General features: G+C 37.1%; 2 protein-coding genes across 2 annotated transcripts; both read left to right on the top strand.

Moving 5' to 3' along the window:
- The first annotated feature begins 500 nt into the window (after positions 1-500).
- LOC114391617 lies at positions 501-3,692 on the top strand. The gene has a single exon (XM_028352601.1). It carries the CDS (start codon positions 501-503, stop codon positions 3,690-3,692), a length of 3,192 nt encoding a protein of 1,063 aa, XP_028208402.1.
- A 15,064-nt stretch (positions 3,693-18,756) lies between these two features.
- LOC114393125 (GATA transcription factor 12-like) lies at positions 18,757-21,007 on the top strand. Its single transcript, XM_028354388.1, has 2 exons — positions 18,757-19,268; positions 19,868-21,007. Exons 1-2 carry the CDS (start codon positions 18,990-18,992, stop codon positions 20,687-20,689), a joined length of 1,101 nt encoding a protein of 366 aa, XP_028210189.1. The 5' UTR covers positions 18,757-18,989; the 3' UTR covers positions 20,690-21,007.
- The last annotated feature ends 347 nt before the right edge of the window (positions 21,008-21,354 follow it).

The raw sequence follows: 21,354 nt of genomic DNA, 5'->3' as shown, positions 1-21,354 counted from the left end.
ACGTGTCATTGTTCAAATATCGGTATTGTTTCATGTTACTAGTTAGTTGCATTATGAGTGAACCTTAGTTCCCCGTTCGAGATTCGATACATCGATTAATACGGATAGTTTGAATTAATCGATGTATTGATTCTTGAATTGTCCATTTGGACAGTTTGGGATGACATATTTTTATAGTTGAATCATACGTAGAGGTAAATTATCTTTTGAATGATTTGAAGAAATTTCGGTATACTGCATTTGACATTGTTCTTCAGGTGCATATTTGATCGCGGTGATTGTTCACACATTCACCGCTTTCATCTTGTGTACTTGAAGACCAATGCGAAATGCTGCCGAAATTTCATCAAATCACTCGAAAGAGATTTTACTTGTACGTTTGATTCAACTATAAAAAATGTCTTCCTGAATGGGGTAGGGCCACACCTTCAATGCAAAAAAGTGAGTTTAGCATGCATCACAGATAACTTATTCATTGTCATGAATAGCAAAGACGAAACATGGATCGAAGTTGGATGAAAGCAAAATGCATCAGTGATGAGTATGAGAACGGGGTGAAACAATTTCTACACTTTATGCAACTTAATGCTGAAAGTTTGAGGGGCAATTATTTTTGCCCATGTGTTAAATGTCTTAATGGTAGACGACAGTCAGTTGATGAAATCCGATCACGTCTGATATGTTACGACATCATTCCAAATTACACAAAATGGATATGGCATGGGGAATCGGCCGACATTCCAACTGTTTCTCAGTCTCAGGCGGTTCACGAAGACAGCAGAGAGCGTATAGAGGAAATGATCTGTGATCTTGGACAAGAGACTTTTGAGCAAGCGCATGCACCTCTGTATGATACAATAGAACATGATTCCAACACACCATTGTATCAGGGGTGCACATCTTTCACGCGGTTGTCAGCAGTGTTAGCTTTGGTAAACTTGAAGGTAAGATTTGGGTGGAGTGATAAAAGCTTCACTGAATTGCTGGTCTTATTGAAGAACATGCTTCCTGAACAAAACACTTTGCCGAAAAATCACTACGAGGCCCAAAAGATTTTGTGTCCAGTGGGAATGGAGTACAAGAAGATCCATGCATGCCCTAATGATTGCATATTGTATAGAAATGAGTATGCAGAACTACAGCAATGCCCCACGTGTGGGGTATCACGATACAAAGTGCAACATGATGAATTAACTGATGATGCAGGAACCAAAAATTGTCATCCTGCCAAGGTGTGCTGGTATCTTCCAATAATACCAAGGTTTAAGCAATTGTTTGCTAATGCACATGATGCAAAAAACCTTTCATGGCATTCGGATGACCGAAAATCTGATGGATTACTGCGACATCCTGCCGATTCGCCGCAGTGGAAGACAATTGATCGTTTGTATCCAGAGTTTGGGGATGAGCCAAGGAACCTAAGGCTTGCTCTTGCTTTTGATGGAATGAATCCTTATGGTAGCTTAAGAAGCAACCACAGTTCATGGCCTGTTTTACTGATGATTTACAACCTTCCCCCATGGTTGTGCATTTTGCGTAAATATATTATCCTGTGTATGATGATCGCGGGTCCAAGGCAGCCAGGGAATGATATTGATGTGTATCTTACGCCATTAATCGAAGACTTGAAACAATTGTGGGAAGAAGGGGTAGATGTGTGGGATGCAAATGTGCAGCAGACGTTCAGGTTATGCACAATGGTGTTTTGTACTATTAATGATTTTCCAGCATATGGAAATTTAAGTGGATACAGCGTGAAAGGGCATCATGCATGTCCTATCTGTGAGAAAAACACAAGCTTCATCCAACTCAAGCATGGAAAGAAGACAGTATATACCAGACACCGAAGATTTCTAAAATCTTTTCACCCTTATCGACGATTGAAAAAAGCTTTTAATGGAAGTCTGGAGAATGAAGGCCCCCTGGAAGCATTAACTGGAAACCAAGTTCATGATCGCGTAAAGGAAATTGTAACCGTGTTTGGCAAGTCCCAGAAGAAGACATCATCTCCCAACAACATGTGGAAGAAACGCTCAATATTCTTTGATCTTCCATACTGGTTTGATCTATATGTGCGTCACTGTCTAGATGTTATGCATGTGGAGAAAAATGTGTGTGATAGTTTAATTGGTACTCTTCTTAGCATTAAAGGGAAGACAAAGGATGGTTTGAAATGTCGTCAAGACTTGGTTGACATGGGAATACGAGAGCAGTTGCATCCCATATCACAAGGTCGGCGAACATATTTACCCCCAGCATGCCACACACTGTCAACTGCAGAGAAGAAAAGTTTTTGTCAATGTCTGCGGAATGTCAAAGTTCCACAAGGATACTCTTCAAATATCAAGAGCTTTGTCGCCCTCAATGATCTTAAGTTGGTTGGCTTGAAGTCTCATGATTGCCATGTCTTAATGCAACAATTATTGCCTGTTGCGATTCGCGGCATCTTGCCTGAGAAAGTTAGAGTTGCCATAACCCATTTGTGCTTTCTTTTTAATGCCATCTGTAGTAAAGTCATTAATCCTCATCAATTGGATGACTTGGAGAATGAGGCTGCCATTGTCATTTGTCAGTTAGAGATGTATTTCCCACCATCATTTTTTGACATCATGGTTCACCTAATTGTTCATCTTGTGAGGGAAATTCGTTTGTGTGGTCCGGTTTTTTTGCGGTGGATGTATCCAATTAAACGCTACATGAAAGTGTTGAACGGATATACCAAAAATCAATACCGACCAGAAGCTTCCATTGTAGAAAGGTATGTTGCTGAAGAAGCTATTGAGTTTTGTTCACAGTACATGGAAACAATTGAAGCTGTGGGGGTACCGAAAATTCGTCATGACCGGACACGAGGAGGTCAAGGGACACGAGGCTTCAATGTTGTTACCATGAGTCGACAAGATGTGTCACAAGCGCATTTGTATATCTTGAATAACACACAGGAGGTCGTTCCATACATACAAACTCACAAACAATATCTGACATCTATTAACCCAAAATTGAACATGATGAAATTGTTGCAAGAGCATAATAGAACTTTCATGAACTGGTTTAAAGAAACAATTATGAGTGATGACAATGCTTCCAAAACATTAAGATTGTTGGCTATTGGTCCAAATCTAAATGTCCCTACTTGGCAGGGGTATGACATAAACAATTATTCATTCTATACAAAGTCACAAGATGATAAAAGTAGTGTGCAGAATAGTGGGGTGATTGTGGAGGCTCATTCTGAGCACTTTTCTAGAGCATCTGATAACAACCCAATTGAAGCCTCAATGCCTTATTTCGGAGTTATTGAAGAAATCTGGGAGCTTGATTATAATCAATTTAGAGTGCCAGTATTTAAATGTAAATGGGTTAATGGAAATACCGGTGTTCATAGAGATGGAATGGGATTCACTTTAGTAGACCTTAACAAGGTAGGTTACAAGGAGGAACCATTCATTATCGCAGAACAAGCTAGACAAGTGTTTTACATCCAAGATCCAAATAATCGTAGATTATCAGTGGTTCTACAAGGAATGCCAATTGGTGTTAGGGAACAAATTCATGATGCATCCCTTGACATTTGTGAGACTCCTCATTTTTGCACAAAAATGCTTTCAATATGTGAACAAGCAGAGGTGGATGACGTACATGCGATTCGTCATGATCATGCTGAAGGTTTATGGGAGAACATTGCTCCTTAACCGCCTTGTATCAATGTAATGTTACAATATTATTTTATTTGTTATTGAGTTATATGTAACGTTCATATTTATTTTGTGTTGCGTACATGCTATTTTTAATCCTACCAAATTAATCTACATTTGTTTCATTTGGACAGCATCATGGTGACACCGCCAAGGTCCCCTCCGCAGTCAGATGGTAATTCGGAGCCACAACCTAAGAAGACTGATCGAGGCCGTACCCGAATCAAATAAACATGAAAATGCAGTAACTAGGAAGTGATCCTAGGTCGTTTCCCAACGAGCAGTGACAGACCAAATGTTCATAATATACTTGCAGTAACAGTAACGATTGGGGGGGGTTTGGTTGTTGGGTAATTAAAGAGCAGAACAAGTAAACTGGAATACAAAAATACTAATATTAAAAACGGGTTGTTTCCTCTAATTCAGAAGCCATTCTCTTATCCTGGGTTATGGAAAATTCGTCCCTAACAGTCAACCACTTAATCCAACCTGTTTCAATTTACTAAGCGAAAATCAACTTAGGGTTTTCAATACGTGATTAGGCACCACATACACCAGTTAGCCCTTCGTCCATTAAGCATGAACGCAAGTTAGGCTTAGAGGCAATTAATCGAACACGAAGCGTGCACTGATTAATATTCACGAAATTGGGATAACTGGTGAAGGGAAAACTGCCAGGAACCCACATTACAAGCGAAACCTCAAAGAGAGTTGGGCTTCGTCATCAAAAGGAAACAACACCAGAAAATCTAGCCTTCCATGGATTCAAACAGAAAACGCAAATGAAACATGAAACAGAAACATAAATGAACAGAAACGTAAATGAAAGTAGAAGAAGAAGCACGAATGAACTCGTAATTAGAAGCAGAAAACAGAAATTTGCATTAAGAACGAAAATTTTAACAAGGGAACAGAAAAACGTGAAAACCTAAAACCAAAGCTCTGAATAATGAAAATAGCATAATAGAATGCCTTGCACGAATCCCAAGGCAGCTATTTAAAAAGAGTCACTCAAAGTCACTGGGCCCTATTACAATACTCTGGCCCAAAACGAAATAAACACTGAACAACATAAAATAAAATTGCGAAATTTCCTAATTAGAAATTAACTAAGGTAAGCGCTGCTTTATTTGCCCTCTTCAAGTCCACAACTAAAATCCGGATTAAGCCCAATGTTTCATTAATTCCTGAAATTAGATTAAAAACATCAAATTAGCTAAATGAGCCCAAATAATAAAACTGCCTAATTAATTGACAATTAAGACCAATCAATAATTAAAATGGTGCAAAAAGGGTTTAGAAAATAGAAGAAAATGATGGCACATCAAAACCCCCCATACTTAGCCTTTTGCACTCCTGGGCAAAATGAAACAAAGAACAAAATCCAAGGATATCAAAGAGAGACAAACAAACACATTCATATATTTCTCAATCAACATCAAGGAATGAAAGGAATGGGTAACATCTAACATAAGGAGATCCAAAAAGTCAAGACATTCATGAAAATCATCCAAGCAACCCAATCATGGCAAAATAGTTAATCAGCTCAAGAATGAAAAGTGATAAAGCCTCACAAGATATACACTCTATCTCTCAAGTGTCTAGGCTACTATTTACCCTCAAAGCACCCATGAAAGCAAACACCACATAGACTTGGCAAGATTCTAAAATTGACAATCAACCCACAAACACAAGCACATGGGGATCAAAAGGTCTTTTAAGGTTGTAATGGGGCCAAGGACAAGGTATGGAGAAATATGGAATAAGTAGCTAAATCCCAAAGGAATAGAGGAGCAAAGGGGAATAAGTGCATATTAAGAAAAAAATAAGAAAATAAAAAGAAGTAAAGATAAAAATTAAACATGAAGAGTAGAACCAAGAGTTTCATCATTCTTGTGCCATTTAAGATCTTATTCACTCAACTTTATTGCTTTTCCTTTTCTTTTTTTGAATTTTTTTTTATTCTTTTTTTTTTATTCTATAGCCTTTGAGAAACAACATTTCATTCAGCATGTCCAACATTTAACCAATATACAATGTACATCAAGTATGGCCCAAAATACATCATGAAGCATAGCCAACAAAACAAGTTGTCCAATGAAACAAAACCCCCCACACTTATTCCCAAAACAATTCCAAAGCTCCAAAATTCCTTAAGGATATGGTGATATCATGGTTTTTCACTTAAGGCTTGTAGTGAGCTTCAAAACAAGGAAAGGGAAACAAGGCTCAAAAGGGCTATCAAAGGAATTAATTCAAGGTAAGTCCATTTGGCTAGAAGCTTATAAGAACAAAATTGCCTCAATCATTTCCAAATATGCATGTGAATTAGGACGCATCAACAAGAATCAAGCCAAGGCTATTGTGCAAGCAATCAATGGGGCAAAACACACCAAATGATTATGATGATGGATGGCTCAAATTCTCACAAAGCTAAACTCATCACTTTCAAATTGAGCTTTCAAAACTATCATGACATGTAGAGAAGAATCAAGGATTTCAAGTCACAAAATGTCAAGAACTTTTATTTTCAAAACAATTACCCATTTCTTGAACATATCCTATAATTCAAAGAAAAACATGCAAATTCGTACGTGCACACAAAATTGACCCAAAATATTAAACTGAAAATCCGACGAAACTAACAACATTAACAAATTAACACAACTAACAAATTAACAAAACCAACAAAACTAGCAAAACCAAAGAACACTCCCCCCCATACTTAAACAACACATTGTCCTCAATGTAGCACAATTAAAAGATTAAAAACAATTAAATCATCAAAGAGAATCGGACAAGTGTAATAAAAGCAAAGAAGGAGATAGGAAAAGAAAAACTCCCTAAGTCATGGTGGAGGAAGAGTAGGGTGGAGTAAGGAAGTCTCTTCCACCACTACGTCCACTAAAGAAGGGTTCGTGAGGAATGACTTAAGTCGATGTCCGTTGACCTTGAAGCTCTTGTTTGTGGAGTCACTTTTGATCTCAACTGTACCATAAGGAAAAACATTAGTAACAACAAAACGACCAATCCACTTAGACCTCAACTTACCACTCATGAGTCCAAGCCTAGAATTATACAATAACACTTTTTGCCCAACCACGAAGTCTTTTGTAACTATCATACTATCATGGAACTTCTTGGTCTTTTCTTTGTAGAACTTGGCATTCTCGTAGGCTTCTAGGCGGATTTCATCTAACTCACTCAGTTGCAACTTCCTTTCCTCGCCAGCTTGATCCATAGAGAAGTTGCAAGTCTTCACTGCCCAGTATGCTTTGTGCTCAATTTCCACTGGAAGATGACATGCCTTTCCAAAGACAACCCGATAAGGAGACATTCCTATGGGTGCTTTGTAGGCAGTCCGATGTGCCCAGAGAGCATCATCAAGCCTGGTACTCCAATCTTTCCTGCTTGGCTGCACAATCTTCTCTAGAATTCTCTTGATTTCCCTGTTAGAAATTTCTGCCTGTCCATTAGTCTGGGGGTGGTATGGTGTGGATACCCTGTGTACCACCCCGTACTTTTTAAGCAGGGCATGCATTGTCCTGTTGCAAAAATGGGTTCCTTGATCACTAACAATTGCTTTAGGTACTCCAAACCTGCAAAACAGATTAGACCTGACAAAGTCTGCGACAACTTTAGCATCATTAGTTCTAGTGGGCTTGGCTTCCACCCATTTTGAAACATAGTCAACTGTAAGGAGAATGTAAACATAACCAAAAGAGATAGGAAAAGGACCCATGAAATCTATACCCCAGACATCAAACACCTCACAGAATAACATAGGTTGCTGAGGCATATGTTGTCGCCATGTAAGTGTATTTCCTGCTCTCTGACACTGCTCACAAGTGCTGCAGATCTTCCACGCATCTTTAAAGATGGTGGGCCAATAAAAACCACAATCAAGCACTTTGCGAGCTGTCCTTTGAACACCCAGATGACCTCCAGGTGCGGAAGAATGACAGAACTGTAGGACTGAGTCAGTCTCATGATCTGGAATGCACCGTCTAATGACCTGATCACTGCACAATTTCCACAAGTAGGGGTCATCCCAAATAAAATGCTTAGCATCACTTTTAATTTTATCTTTTTGGGCTTTAGATGCTAAGGGAGGAAAAACAGAAGCAACTAAATAATTGACAATATTAGCAAACCAGGGAGTAGAAAGAGAGTCAGAAATACTATACAGTATATACAAATGATCATCCGGGAAATCATCCCGAATAGGTGAATCTGCATCAGATACACGTTCGATCCGACTTAAATGATCAGCAACTAGATTTTGTGCTCCGCTCCTATCACGGATCTCCAAGTCAAACTCTTGGAGCCAGAGCATCCATCGGATCAACCTAGGCTTAGAATCAGCCTTCTTCAACAAGTACTTTAGAGCTGCATGGTCAGTATAAACAATAATGCGAGTACCAAGCAAATAAGATCGAAATTTTTCAAGAGCAAAAACTATGGCTAGAAGCTCTTTCTCAATAGTAGTATGATTTGCTTGGGCAACATCTAAAGTCCTAGAAGCATAATATATCACCCTGGGCAATTTATCAATTTTCTGAGCAAGGACAGCCCCCAATGCATAATTTGATGCATCACACATAAGCTCAAAAGGGGCTGTCCAGTCGGGTGCCTGGATGATGGGGGTGGTAGTCAGCGCTCTTTTGAGGCAATCAAAAGCCTCTTTGAATCTGTCATTAAAGTCAAACTCCACCTCCTTTTGCAACAAGTTGGACAATGGAAGGGCTACTTTGCTAAAATCCCTTATAAAGCGCCTGTAGAATCCTGCATGACCAAGAAAAGATCGCACCTCTCGCACACAAGAGGGGTAAGGCAATTGTGAAATAACAGAAATTTTTGCAGGATCTACTTCAATACCCTTATTGGAAATAATGTGGCCTAAAACTATACCTTGCTCAACCATAAAATGACATTTTTCAAAATTTAGAACAAGGTTAGTTTCAATGCATCTATTCAAAACTTTTTCCAAACTATTCAAACAACTATCAAAAGAGGATCCATATACAGTGAAATCATCCATAAACACCTCTATGCAATTTTCTAAAAAATCACTGAAAATACTAATCATGCACCGCTGGAAGGTACCAGGGGCATTGCACAGGCCGAAAAATTTCTCTAAGAATACTCTCTTAAGGTCATCCCAGCTCGTGATGGACCTTGGAGCAAGGTAATACAACCAGTCCTTTGCCACTCCCTCTAATGAATGAGGAAAAGCCTTCAGAAATATGTGATCCTCTTGGACATCTGGGGGTTTCATGGTGGAGCAGACAATGTGAAATTCTTTCAAATGTTTGTGCGGGTCTTCACCTGCAAGGCCATGAAACTTTGGAAGCAAATGAATCAGTCCAGTTTTAAGAACATATGGGACATCCTCATCAGGGTATTGGATGCACAAGCTTTCGTAGGTGAAATCAGGTGCAACCATTTCCCTTAGAGTCCTCTCACGGGGTGGAGGTTGTGCCATGTTCTCAGAATGTGCAAAATCAGAATGCTCAGAATCAGAATGCTCAAAATTATAATGCTCAAGATCAGGATGTTCAAAATCACCAATAACAGAATGCACAGCTTCACCAGTAATGGAATGCTCAGAATGATCAAAAGGTATAAAATGATGTCTAACTAATCTATGAAATGTCCTATCTATCTCAGGATCAAAGGGTTGTAAGTCAGATGGATTGCCTCTAGTCATACACTACATTCAGCATGCACACAACTAGTTGCCTTATCATGTAAATAAAGGTGTAGGTTTGAACTACAGCTACCCTCAAATGATATCTAAATGACTTGAAATTTTGTGAGCAACCTTATAAAATGATGAGAAGATAGCACAAAAAATTTCAGACAAAAATTCAAAGTCTAACTATGAAAGCTAAAAATGGTAAGTTAAGAAAAATAAGTGAATAAAACTTGAAAAATAAAAAACTTTTGACAGAATCGCTTTTTTTGGATGATGGAGACCTCAGCCGGCCTATGGCCAGCTACTATGGCGTAGGAAATATTTTTCTACCCCAAATGCATATATAATAATTGCGATTCTGATAACCGGAGCAAAAGTTATGGCCGTTTGAAGTTTTGACAAACACAAAATTTGCTAGTTTTTTGGAACTTTCAAATCTGACCAAACTAAAGGCTCTAGCTATTTTTCCCACAAAATATGGACTAAAAGAAGTTACCACAAAAAAATTCAGCCAAAAATAACAACCCTAGCTACTAAAACAAAAAATCTCAAATAATTCAGCATGGGTGGTCGCTAAAATCCGTCTCTAATTGATTTCTACTACTACTCTGTTTTTGCCGTAAGCACACTCTTCACAGCAAAACACCCAAGACTGAAACAGGGGAAACACTTAATGAGAAAACTGAAACAGAACACACATTAAACAAAATACCAGGACACTAAACAACATTAACACACATACTAAGACAATACTAACAATTAAACATAAAACACGAAAGGATTAAACACACAGCACTAGCTAGCTATTATGAACCTTTGGACACTGCTCCCCGGCAACGGCACCAAATTTGATCGAGGCCGTACCCGAATCAAATAAACATGAAAATGCAGTAACTAGGAAGTGATCATAGGTCGTTTCCCAACGAGCAGTGACAGACCAAATGTTCATAATATACTTGCAGTAACAGTAACGATTGGGGGGGTTTGGTTGTTGGGTAATTAAAGAGCAGAACAAGTAAACTGGAATACAAAAATACTAATATTAAAAACGGGTTGTTTCCTCTGATTCAGAAGCCATTCTCTTATCCTGGATTATGGAAAATTCGTCCCTAACAGTCAACCACTTAATCCAACCCTGTTTCAATTTACTAAGCGAAAATCAACTTAGGGTTTTCAATATGTGATTAGGCACCACATACACCAGTTAGCCCTTCGTCCATTAAGCATGAACGCAAGTTAGGCTCAGAGGCAATTAATCGATCACGAAGCGTGCACTGATTAATATTCACGAAATTGGGATAACTGGTGAAGGGAAAACTGCCAGGAACCCACATTACAAGCGAAACCTCAAAGAGAGTTGGGCTTCGTCATCAAAAGGAAACAACACCAGAAAATCTAGCCTTCCATGGATTCAAACAGAAAACGCAAATGAAACATGAAACAGAAACGTAAATGAATAGAAATGTAAATGAAAGTAGAAGAAGAAGCACGAATGAACTCGTAATTAGAAGTAGAAAACGAAAATTTGCATTAAGAACGAAAATTGTAACAAGGCAGCTATAGAATAATGAAAACCTAAAACCAAAGCTCTGAATAATGAAAATAGCAGAATAGAATGCTTTGCACGAATCCCAAGGCAGCTATTTAAAAAGAGTCACTCAAAGTCACTGGGCCCTATTACAATACTCTGGCCCAAAACGAAATAAACACTGAACAACATAAAATAAAATTGCGAAATTTCCTAATTAGAAATTAACTAAGGTAAGCGCTGCTTTATTTGCCCTCTTCAAGTCCACAACTAAAATCCGGATTAAGCCCAATGTTTCATTAATTCCTGAAATTAGATTAAAAACATCAAATTAGCTAAATGAGCCCAAATAATAAAACTGCCTAATTAATTGACAATTAAGACCAATCAATAATTAAAATGGTGCAAAAAGGGTTTAGAAAATAGAAGAAAATGATGGCACATCAAAGACACCACAAAGAACACGTCTTAGAAGGCTGACTTTAACAAGTTTAGATCAGCCTAGACCAATAGTTAATGTGGATCCTGCAACTGGAAGAGCATCAGGCCCAGAGAAGCAAACGTTCCATAGTTTTTTAGGGGTTGTAGCTCGAGAAAAGATCCCCATTGTCCACAGCAATTGGAAAAATGTGCCAGAAAATCTTAAGGACATGGTATGGGGGGACATTTTGGTAAGTCACGTTAACAGTTTTATGTATTGAAACATTGAGTTTATTTTCAAAAAAATGTTTACATGCACTAAAATTGACATGATGAATATGTAATGCAGGCTAAATTTGATATCCCAGAAGCTGAAAAGGCCAAGAAAAAAGTAATGTCCACGGTGGGCACTAGATGGAGGCAATTTAAGTCTTCACTAACCACTAAATTTGTCTATGCTGACACACAAGCCGGACAGGAAGAAAATCCTTCAGTAAAATATGGTATGGATAAACAAACTTGGGACGAATTTGTTGCAAGTCGCAAGACCCCGGATTGGCAGGTAACATGTTTGTTCAATTTAGTTTAAATTTCTTTAGAAATGTACATTTTTAACAATTAAATAAATGCAAATAATATATTGTCAATGACAGGAAATTCGGAAAAAGGCAAAGGAGAGTCAAAAATACAATGACTGCCCCCACGTACTGTCTCGTGGGGGTTATGACTTGCTTGAGAAAAAATTGTTAAATGAGAAAACAAAGCAAAGACAACAGCAGACACTTTTGACTGAGAATCCATTGTTTGATTTGGAGGAGTCGCCATCTCCCATTAAAAGGCACGTGAAGTGGAAAATGGCTAGAACCAAACGATATGGCCAGATGACATCAAAGGCAGCAAAAGAAATTTCGAATAGAATTGTGAGTTGCAGCATGATTATAGTCAATTTGGAACTAATTTTTGTTTGCCTTATAATTACTACCTCATTAACTCTTTCAATATGTTGTGCTTGTTTTAGGACTCGTTAGAAGAGCAAACGACACAAGGTAGTTTTGTTCCCCCATGGTCGGGATGACATCTTGAATACGGCCATTGGAAACTGGAACATCCAGGTTGAGTTCGTGCAGCGAGATCTGGTATGACCCTTACTCAATTTTATGGTAGGGCAACACGTACGTCGAGTAGTTCCTCAGCAACACTAATGCAGCAACAGTGGGTTGAAATTATTGGAAACGTAAAGGAACAAGTAAGGAATGAATATGAAGAACAACACAAGAGGAGTCTGTAGGAATTTAAGAAGGAGTTGTCCAGTCAGATCTTTATTCAGTTGAGTCAGATGGGATCACAATACTCTCCCCTTATTGAGGTGGATTTACAGGCATTGGCTGCACGTCTTAGCACTAAAGGAAGTAATGTAGAAACTGTTGATGTTGACCCATCAGGCGACAAAAATGTGAGCTTAAAACCCACTATGGGGTTATACGTGCAACGACAACATACTACAGTGTTGGTGGCCTTGGGGAAAATATGTGAGGGGGGATATGCCATTCACAATGTCACTTATGCTGATGATGTTGTAAGGGTGAGTGTTGATAAAGTTATAGAAGGTGACGCCGAAGTGCCCTTCCCGACATCAGAGATTCAATATGTCAGGTAGGCTCTTCAAACATTCATTGCATGGCTAACAAATCTTGTGAAAAAAGTGTCACATGAGGTAAATTTGGTGTTATTATAATTGCTGCATCACATGTTTACATGAATATATGTTAGTTTGTGACATTATGTAAATTGTTGTTTTCATTACACATTTAGGAGTCCGATACTAGTCCAAAGAAACTTCCTGAAACAAATGAAAGGGGGACGAATGATTTTGACCATGATCTGTTGCGTCAACTGATTAAGAGCCTATATTTCATGTACGACACACCTGTTGAGTTGAAGTGGGATGACAGCAAATTTGGGCTTTCAAATGTTGATGCTTCATTCTTCTTGACATTCTCTAATGTAAATGAAATAGTAGCTGGATACAAATGTTTGAACATATCTATACTACAGTTATGGATGTTGTAAGTAAATTTAATATGATTCATTGATAAGTAGTATTTTGTATGCTATGCATCAGTATCAATTTTTATGTATATTTTATCAAAGCAAGTTTTTGGATGAGTGGAGCTCAACTTTGGGTCATGCTTCCGTGTATGGATTCCTTGAGCCACAATCGATACACAATGCAAAGGATCGATGTGCTGAATGAGAGCATTACTTACAAGCATGGCTCAAGGAATCGCAACGAGAGGTGTACCTAGAAGCTTACTTAAATCAGTAAGTACTATTAATTCAAATGGTTATAAATAATGTTGAAGTTCTACGTACCTAATAATTGTTTCTTGTAGGGGTCATTGGCAACTGGTAGTATTGTGTCCTGCGACCAATGTTGTTGCATGGTTTTGTTCGTTACGTAAGAAGCCTGATACTCATATCAAAACTGCAATTAACAAGTAAAGTTTTGTATTGTCCCTCATATCATGCAGTGTAATATTTTGTGTCAACCATTTGTTATCGTCGCATAGATGTTGATCATGCTATTATTATAAGCAGTGCAATGAAGTCAGCAAACACAACTGCGGATGGTACAAATAATCCAGCAACTCCTAAGTGGATTGAAGTCAAGGTTAGTGATGCAATTAATCATTATTTTCCAGTATTGATCTTCAAATGATAACCTCAATACAATTGTTAGATCAAATTATTATTTATATTGAATGTAGAGCCATGTTCAAAGCAGAGGGTATGAGTGTGGCTACTACGTGATGCATTGGATGTGGAACATCGTCAGTGGGGGTTTAAAGAATGATTGAAGCATGGTATGTTCGGTTTAACATCTTCAAATTACTATTTTAGTAGTATTTTCATTCATTTTACATCTTCATTAAATACACCCTTAGTATTCTTCATATTTTGTAGTGGTTTCTTGATGGAACGACGTTAGACAACGAAACAACTACAACGATTCGCCAGAAATGGGCAACATATTTTCTTAAAGTTCAAAGCAATCAATGTACAAAGTCTTAGTTGACATAGGAAATTTTTTGGTTATTGTGAACATTACTGAGACAAATGTCACTATATTGGCTTGTATTTATTTGGAAATATATTTATGAAACTTTGTGTTTTGTTGTCTCTACAAAATTGTTGGACTGAGAGAATAGAACTTCTTCTTTTAATTTCTTGTCATTAATGGCAGATGGAATGATATCAAGCAAGGGAAGACCCTTAGGTTTTCAATAATTACATTTTGGCTATACCGCTTATTCTTTTTTTTAATAAGACAACAAACATAAAATTCACAAATTTCTAACTCCTGTACATACTTATTCTTTTATAACTGTAAAGAAGCAATGCTTCTTATTGGCAATGAGATTTCTTTGCCTCTATCAGATTTAGAGTGAATGATGGGGAGGACAACTACACAACTCTTCCAAGAATAGACCCTTCTGTGAGCCAAAGGATCCCGACACAGCATGGTAATTTTACATTTTTTATTTATTTATGAATGAGTTTAATTTTTCCTTGTTGAGGCTTTTGCTTTGTAGGCAAAATAGCTGGCCCTAGGCAAACGACTCCAAAATCAGTGATTCACCAAATTTTTTATATCATCCTCTTTTATGTTTTATATGATGTAGGAGGTTTAACAGTTTATATTTATTTATATATTTTTCTACTTTTGTTGTTTGTTCATAATGTTAGTAATTTACCATTCAATTTTACAACCTGAAAGTTATTTTTCTTTATTTGAGCACAAGCATCTGTCCTTTGTTGCTATTCTATTTTGATTGTTCTTTTTAATTTTTATGAGAATCAGTTCAGTTGTTTTTTCTATGAATCTTTTTACTCATGGACACTTGTTCCAGGCTATTATTGTCTCATGTTGTGGCTCCTTCCACAATGCTCTTTCTTGACATATTGCAAGGTGCCTTCATCTACCAGTTACAATTGCATGCCACAATACGCTACTTTATTTTTCCTATTTGTGAATGTACTTTCTTGTTGGATATTAGGTGTCCTCAATTCCCTGAAACCATAATAGCATTTGGTAATAACTGTAAGAGACAGGGGATTGCTTGCCATCATCCAAAGTTGATTATTTTGCAAAGAAAAGATAGTATTCAAATTGTTATTACATCGGCTAATTTGGTGGAAAAGCAGGTGTTCTATGAACCAAACTTCTAGTTATTAACATTCAGTTTTGGAGGCCACTTCACTCGATTAAGTTAACTTATATGATACTTCAGTTTAGTATAAAAACATTGTAACTCTTAGCATTATACTTGTAAAATGGTTATCTGTAAGACATCAACTACAATTGCCTTAGTGTCCCTAATATAAACTTTGAAGCCTATAATAGCAACATTTGTATCATCAGGTTATATTTATGTAAATTAGCATTTCTATAGGTACCTTAAGTCATGCTTATAGTAGGTTTACAACTATTATATGATTCAATGTTTGTATGTCATTAACATGGCAAAACTGTTGATCAATTTTCATGGTTATGTAGTGGAACAGTGTGACTAACACTATATGGTGACAAGATTTCCCTCATGCCACTTCTGTTGATTTTGCATCACTTTTCCCAAAAATTGGCAATGCTGACATTCATCAAGGTTCAAACTGTGACTTCACTGCTCTGTTGGCTAGGTTTATGGCATCTCTTGTTATTGATGTACCCAGCCAGGCTCACTGGATTACTCAGCTTACAAAATATGACTCTGGAGGTCAACAGGACATCTTGTTACTTCAGTACCTAGATGTAACAATCAAAGACGGTTATCATGTAATAACCGACTTTGAAGTTCGAACCAGACACTGCATTCAAAGACGGTTATTACATAATAATCATCTTTGAATGTTGAACCAGATGTAACAATCAAAGACGATTATTATGTAATAACCTATTTTGAAGTTCGAACCAGACACTGCATTCAAAGACGGTTATTACATAATAACCGTTTTTGAATGTCGAATCAGACACTGCATTCAAAGACGGTTATTATTTAATAACCGTCTTTAAATTGTTCTAACTTTCAAAGACGGTTATTATAATAACCATCGTAAAAAGCAGTTGCGTTTCAACGACGTTATATATAACAACGGTTTACAACCGTTGTTAAAAGCACTTAATAGTCGTCGCAAAAAACCATTTTTCTAGTAGTGTACGCTCTTTCGTGGTCCCTATTAATAACAATTTTGCCTATTCAAAGAAACAATCAAAGTATTTTTGCATCTTAATTATTCTTTAAAGTGTATTTTCTTATTTTAGACGAATCAAATTTTATTTTCTATTTAGGACTTGATCAAGCTTACGATCTTATTTAAATGATTTGAGTTCATTATTAATTAATATAATAGACATTAGTGTAATTGTATCATATATATATATATATATATATATATATATATATATATATATATTAATATCACTTGCAATTTAATTAAAATGTAGATGTATATAAAGTAAAATTAGATCATAAACAATCAAATAATAGTTAATTGCACCAATGTAAAATGATATGCGTACGAGTAATATTATTATTTTTCTTTCTTTTTTAGTTTTTTAATAACCTCTTATTGTGCCTTTTGTTCTATTAAAGTGGTTATGGTCTTTCTATATAACGTGTATATTGTCTTACATGTGGTAGCTTTTGTTTTACACACGAGCCCTTAAAATGTGAACCATAAGTCAAAATTATTTTAACAGCTGACTCGCTCATAAATCTGAGCTGTCAACGCAAGGTGAAAAGTGATAACCGAATCAGAAGGAACTTTGAACACGGCCGGCACACACGTTTGTCACGTCCTCACCCTTCTTCCCTTTCTCCCTTAGCTATATCCCTATCCAAATATAATTATTTAATTAATATTAAATATTTAGACTAACCACTCGTTTCAAATCTTCGTCAATAACAATCCTCTAACAATAAACTAACTTACTAAAAATATCGCATTAGTTCTATAGAAAGACCCAACAAAATCAAAACATTGGTGATAATTATTAAAAAGATAGCCGTACTCCCGAGGAACCAAGGAAAAAAAAAGTAAACAAAGCAAAGGAATCGCGCTGAAAACCTGTTTGATCGCTTCCTAAGGGATTGAATTCAATTACACATTAATCACCTTTTTATCCTTGATAAATTTATGCCTATAGTATACAATGTATTTAATTTGAAACGGGAATGAGCTTGACGTTTTTACCCTAGCACCTTTTTTCGTGACCAAATTGATATTCTAAGCCAAGCTTTGGTACTTGGATGTGTGCTATATACATTGAGGTGTTGAGCAATTAACGAGAAAATGATTACATTTCGTGCGTACATTCCCTCATCATTTCATTTTCTATAGTTTGTACAACTCCCATGATCATCATCACATACCACGTGCACTTGGTTATTTTTTCCCCCTTCAAGTGTGCCCTCATATTGATGTTCTAAGTTGCTTCTACCTTACGCTATAGTTGGTGCAAGTATCGTGAGTATATGGCTAAAATAATTGAAGTGCATGTAAGCTTTACGCACTTCAATTTTTTAGTTTTCAGTGACACCAAACTTGTATTCTTGCTCAGTAGTACCATGAGTTTGGAAATACTCTAAATTTTAAAATTTATGTTTTTAAAATAGCAAACTTAAGATTCTACATGTTCAACAAAATTTAAATTTAAGACTTAATTATCTAAATTTTTTTAATCGCTGGACCGACTCTAAACTCTGAACAATTAATTTCCTGCCCCAAAATTCATTTTTTTTTATCTTGAACTATAACTATCTAAAATTTTTACTACCAGGTCAACTCTAATTAATTATGCCACTAGCTTCTTTTGTTCAAGAAAAGCATTGGCCTGGTATAATTTTAAAATTAATGTAATATCTTCATATGAACATTCTTATTAATACGGTATAAACAAATCATTAAATAAAAAATAGAAGAATTAATAAGAAAAATTTAGACTATTCCAATAACAATTGTAGGTCTCTCTCTAGCACAACAAAAACCTACTTGCATATATAATTAAGCTTTAAAATGTTAATGCTCTAGCTAGTGTGCCTTAACCTTAGGGCATAACTGTAAGATTTTTATTTTTTATTTTTTATATTAAAACGAGGAGAAAACCGGCAAAGGATAAAAGGGGCATCAAAGTAACTTCAAACTTAAATTCCTTTGGTTTCTTTTAATTCAATTAAAGCCTCTGTAATTTAATATTTTAGGCTTTTTTATTTATTTCACTTTTAATTTTTGCGGCAGGAGACTTTTTTCTCCTCCTTGGTTAAAAAAGAAAATGAAAAAAACGAGGCACAAAAGAAAAGTCCTCTAATTTAGGTGTCGCTTGTCCCCTTCAAGCGCAAATAAACCCTCTTCTCTCCTTTTCTCTCTCTCCCAGTCTCCACTCAAAACCACACCCTCTCTCACTTTTTTCCCTCAAACTCCCTATACTTTCTCACTGACTAATTTTCTTCACTCTTGTGACGTCGTATTCGCCATTCTCCCCCCTAACCTAGAAGAACAACCCTAATTTTTTATCTTCCAAACAATACAACACATAGAAAAAAAACAAAACAAAACAAATCAACCCTTTTTTTTTTCTTCTTAATTAGCCATGGAATCACCCAGCTCTTCCCCAATTTTCCCACAATTCACCTTCGACAACAACAACTCCGACCACTTCATCGTGGAGGACCTCTTGGACTTCTCCAACGATGACGTTGTCATCACCGATGCCACCTTTGACTCCATCACTACTGACTCTTCCACCGTCACCACCACCGTCCACAGCTGCAACTCCTCCTCCTTCTCTGGCTCCGACCCCAATACCGTCCCTGATATTGGTAGCCGGAATCTCTCCGATGGCCATTTTTCTGATGACCTCTGCGTTCCGGTATAGTACATTATATTAATTAATTAATTATAACAATATACAGTTGTAAAATTATTATTATTATTATTTGTAACATTAGTTGTTAGTAGTATTCCTCCATAAAATCAATTATCAAACCAATACATTCATGCATTTCATAATCTCGTATCTCGTAACATATCCGATGAGTAACATATATAGCCTCGTTTGTTCTCCCGTTAAAATAGCTAACTCGTGTAAACAAATATCACAATGAGTTTTGTCCTTCTCTCATCCTGTCAAGAATTTCAGGAAACGTAACAGAATTATCCACATTTCACGCCACAAAAACTACTTCTCTTACAATAATTCCTTCAAATTATTACTACAAATTTTCTAAACATTGAAATTTATTGGTTGGCCATATATAACTAACCAAATAAATGCTAGCTGCAATTAATAACTACTGCACATGAAAACAATAGCTAACAGAACATGAACTTGAAATGGACCAGCAAGAAATTAATGCATATATAATTTATAACAAATGTAGACATTATGTTACATTATGTAATATTCATTAGATTAATTTTTTTATATATATAGAGCTAATGGTTTTGTGATTGAAATTTGAAAAGCAGTATGATGACATAGCGGAGTTAGAATGGCTTTCGAATTTCGTGGAGGAGTCGTTTTCGAGCGAGGACTTGCATAAGATGCAGCTGATATCAGGCATGAATGCGCAAAACAACGACGTATCAGAGGCCCGCGAGTTCCACTACGAGCCCACCACCACTAGAAGCGGGTCCCACACCCCAGAGCCCACCAGAAACAGCCCAATATTCAATTCGGAAGTGTCGGTTCCAGCCAAGGCCCGCAGCAAGAGGTCCCGTGGGCCCCCTTGCAACTGGGCATCGCGCCTCCTGGTCCTGTCCCCAACGTCGTCGTCCTCGGATAACGAGGTCGTCGTTCCATCTCCCGCCACTGCCGAACCCTGTCCGACTCCGGCGAAAAAAATGGCAAAGGTCGGGCCGAGGAAGAAGGACAGTAGCAGCAGTGACGGAAACGGCAGTGGTGGGGACGGGCGCAGGTGCTTGCACTGCGCCACGGACAAGACCCCGCAGTGGCGGACCGGGCCCATGGGCCCGAAGACTCTCTGCAACGCTTGTGGCGTGAGGTACAAGTCGGGCCGGCTGGTGCCCGAGTACAGGCCCGCGGCAAGCCCAACATTTGTTCTGACTAAGCACTCCAACTCGCACCGCAAGGTGCTGGAGCTGCGAAGGCAGAAGGAAATGGTGCGGTCCCAGCAACACCACCACCAGCATCAACAACAGTTTCTACAACACCACCACCATAACCATCACCACTATCAACATCACCAGAACATGATGTTTGATGTATCCAACGGTGACGATTACTTGATCCACCAATACGTGGGCCCCGATTTCAGGCAGCTTATCTAGTAGGTGCTAGTGTAGGACAGCAGCGGTGGAGCCTCGGGTAATTTTAATTTGTAGCGGAGTTATTATATATGTTCATTAGAGAGTTCTTCTTGTTCATTATTTGTTTCTTTCTTTCTTTTTCATTCATAATTTTTGAGTTTATGTAGACATGTCTCATGGGGACTCTGGTTATTTCTTGAAGCCGTTTCTGTCTAGGCCATATTTTGGTAGACTCGATCGAGAGGTTAATTAATTACTCAAAAATTCAAAATTTCCCCTACTTCTTATGGTTTGATATTTTGCAATGTTATTCTGACTTTTAGTGCTTTTATTATTTTACACTGCATTTTTAATAGTATGTTAACTGTATCTCTGTACTGTATTCGGATCAACAATTAAATGATAAAAAGAAGTTTCTACAGTTACTATAGGAAGAAAGGAACTAAAGAAAAAGAAGATGGAGAGCTCGATCGACTCCTTGGATTGAATTACATGGACTCTTCAAAGTTTTGCCATGCAAAGAAATTGTATTTTAATATAAAATTATTTAAGGAAAAGTAATCCCCTCACACATATCTAATTTAATAATAACTTTAAAATAAAAAATAAAACAATATACTAACCTATAATTAATTAATTTCTTGCTTTCTGTTTATTTTATAAAACTCTCATAATTTAAAAAATAA

This window comes from Glycine soja, chromosome 17 (assembly GCF_004193775.1).
Source record: "Glycine soja cultivar W05 chromosome 17, ASM419377v2, whole genome shotgun sequence".
NCBI lineage: Eukaryota > Viridiplantae > Streptophyta > Magnoliopsida > Fabales > Fabaceae > Glycine > Glycine soja.
This window is presented reverse-complemented; position numbering and strand designations above follow the sequence as displayed.